General features: G+C 43.5%; 1 protein-coding gene across 1 annotated transcript; it reads left to right on the plus strand.

Moving 5' to 3' along the window:
• The first annotated feature begins 259 nt into the window (after positions 1–259).
• On the plus strand, positions 260–784 carry LOC140004761 (uncharacterized). Its single transcript, XM_072044906.1, has one exon. It carries the CDS (start codon positions 260–262, stop codon positions 782–784), a length of 525 nt encoding a protein of 174 aa, XP_071901007.1.
• The last annotated feature ends 308 nt before the right edge of the window (positions 785–1,092 follow it).

Here is a 1,092-nt window from a genome sequence, read left to right on the forward strand (position 1 = left end):
CCATGGACTACCTTCTTGCATTGTGTCTGATAGGGACAAGGTTTTCACCAGCATTTTTTGGCAGGAGCTCTTCAAACTGCTAGGGACTAAACTCAGCTTCTCTTCTACATACCATCCTCAATCTGATGGTCAAACAGAGAGTCAACAGATGTGTGGAGACTTACCTTAGGAGTATGTGCATGCAATAGCCAGCAAGTGGAAGAAGTGGCTACCTACTGCAGAGTGGTGGTACAACACCAACTACCATACCAATCTACTAATGACCCCTTTCCAGGCCCTCTGTGGGTACAAAACTTCACAACTCACTCTGTCACCTACGAAAACACTAGCTGATGTATTGGAGGATTGGACTAGAGAAAGAGTGGATTGGAATACTTTACTTAAGGAAAACTTGTTGCAGGCACAGAATAGGATGAAACAACTAGCTGACAGGGGAAAGACTAATAGGCATTTTGAGGTAGGAGACTGGGTGTACCTGAAGCTCCAGCCATATAGACAAACTTCTGTAGCTTTGAGAAAAAATCTGAAGCTGTCTGCCAAGTATTATGGACCCTATCAGATTGAGCAGAAAGTTGGATCTGTGGCCTATAAACTTAAGTTGCCAGATGGATGTTCAGTGCACCCTGTGTTCCATGTTTCTCTTCTTAAGAAGTCTATCAATGGAAGTCAAATCCACCTTACACCCCCCCAAGCAACTGCAGAAGGAGAGTTCAGGGTAGCCCCAAGGCCATTCTGGACAGGAGAGTTATATACAGGAAGGGGCAAGAGGTTGAGCAAGTGTTGATCGAGTGGGAAAATTTAGACAGGGATGACTCCACTTGGGAGGATTGGTCCTTTATTCAAGGGCAATTTCCAGGACTGAATCCTAGAGACTAGGATTGTTTGGAGGGGAAGGCAATGTTATGTCCTGGCAATATCCAAGAAGATCATTTATCGGTTGTGCCAAGCTGGCATCCTAGCTGGAGGAGTTGTGTCGCGCCCCATTTTTGATAAGAAAAATAAATGGTTTGAGAAAGATGTATTTTTTGATTCAATTTGTGATTGGAAAATGAATTGTTATTTAAAAGAAAAATGGGTCTAAATGGGGGTTTG

The sequence above is a fragment of the Coffea arabica genome, chromosome 4c (assembly GCF_036785885.1).
Source record: "Coffea arabica cultivar ET-39 chromosome 4c, Coffea Arabica ET-39 HiFi, whole genome shotgun sequence".
Lineage (NCBI taxonomy): Eukaryota > Viridiplantae > Streptophyta > Magnoliopsida > Gentianales > Rubiaceae > Coffea > Coffea arabica.

What these genes read in the sequence shown, in the direction of transcription:
- LOC140004761 (XM_072044906.1), top strand. Translation starts at nt 260, where the DNA reads ATGACCCCTTTCCAGGCCCTCTGTGGGTACAAAACTTCACAACTCACT.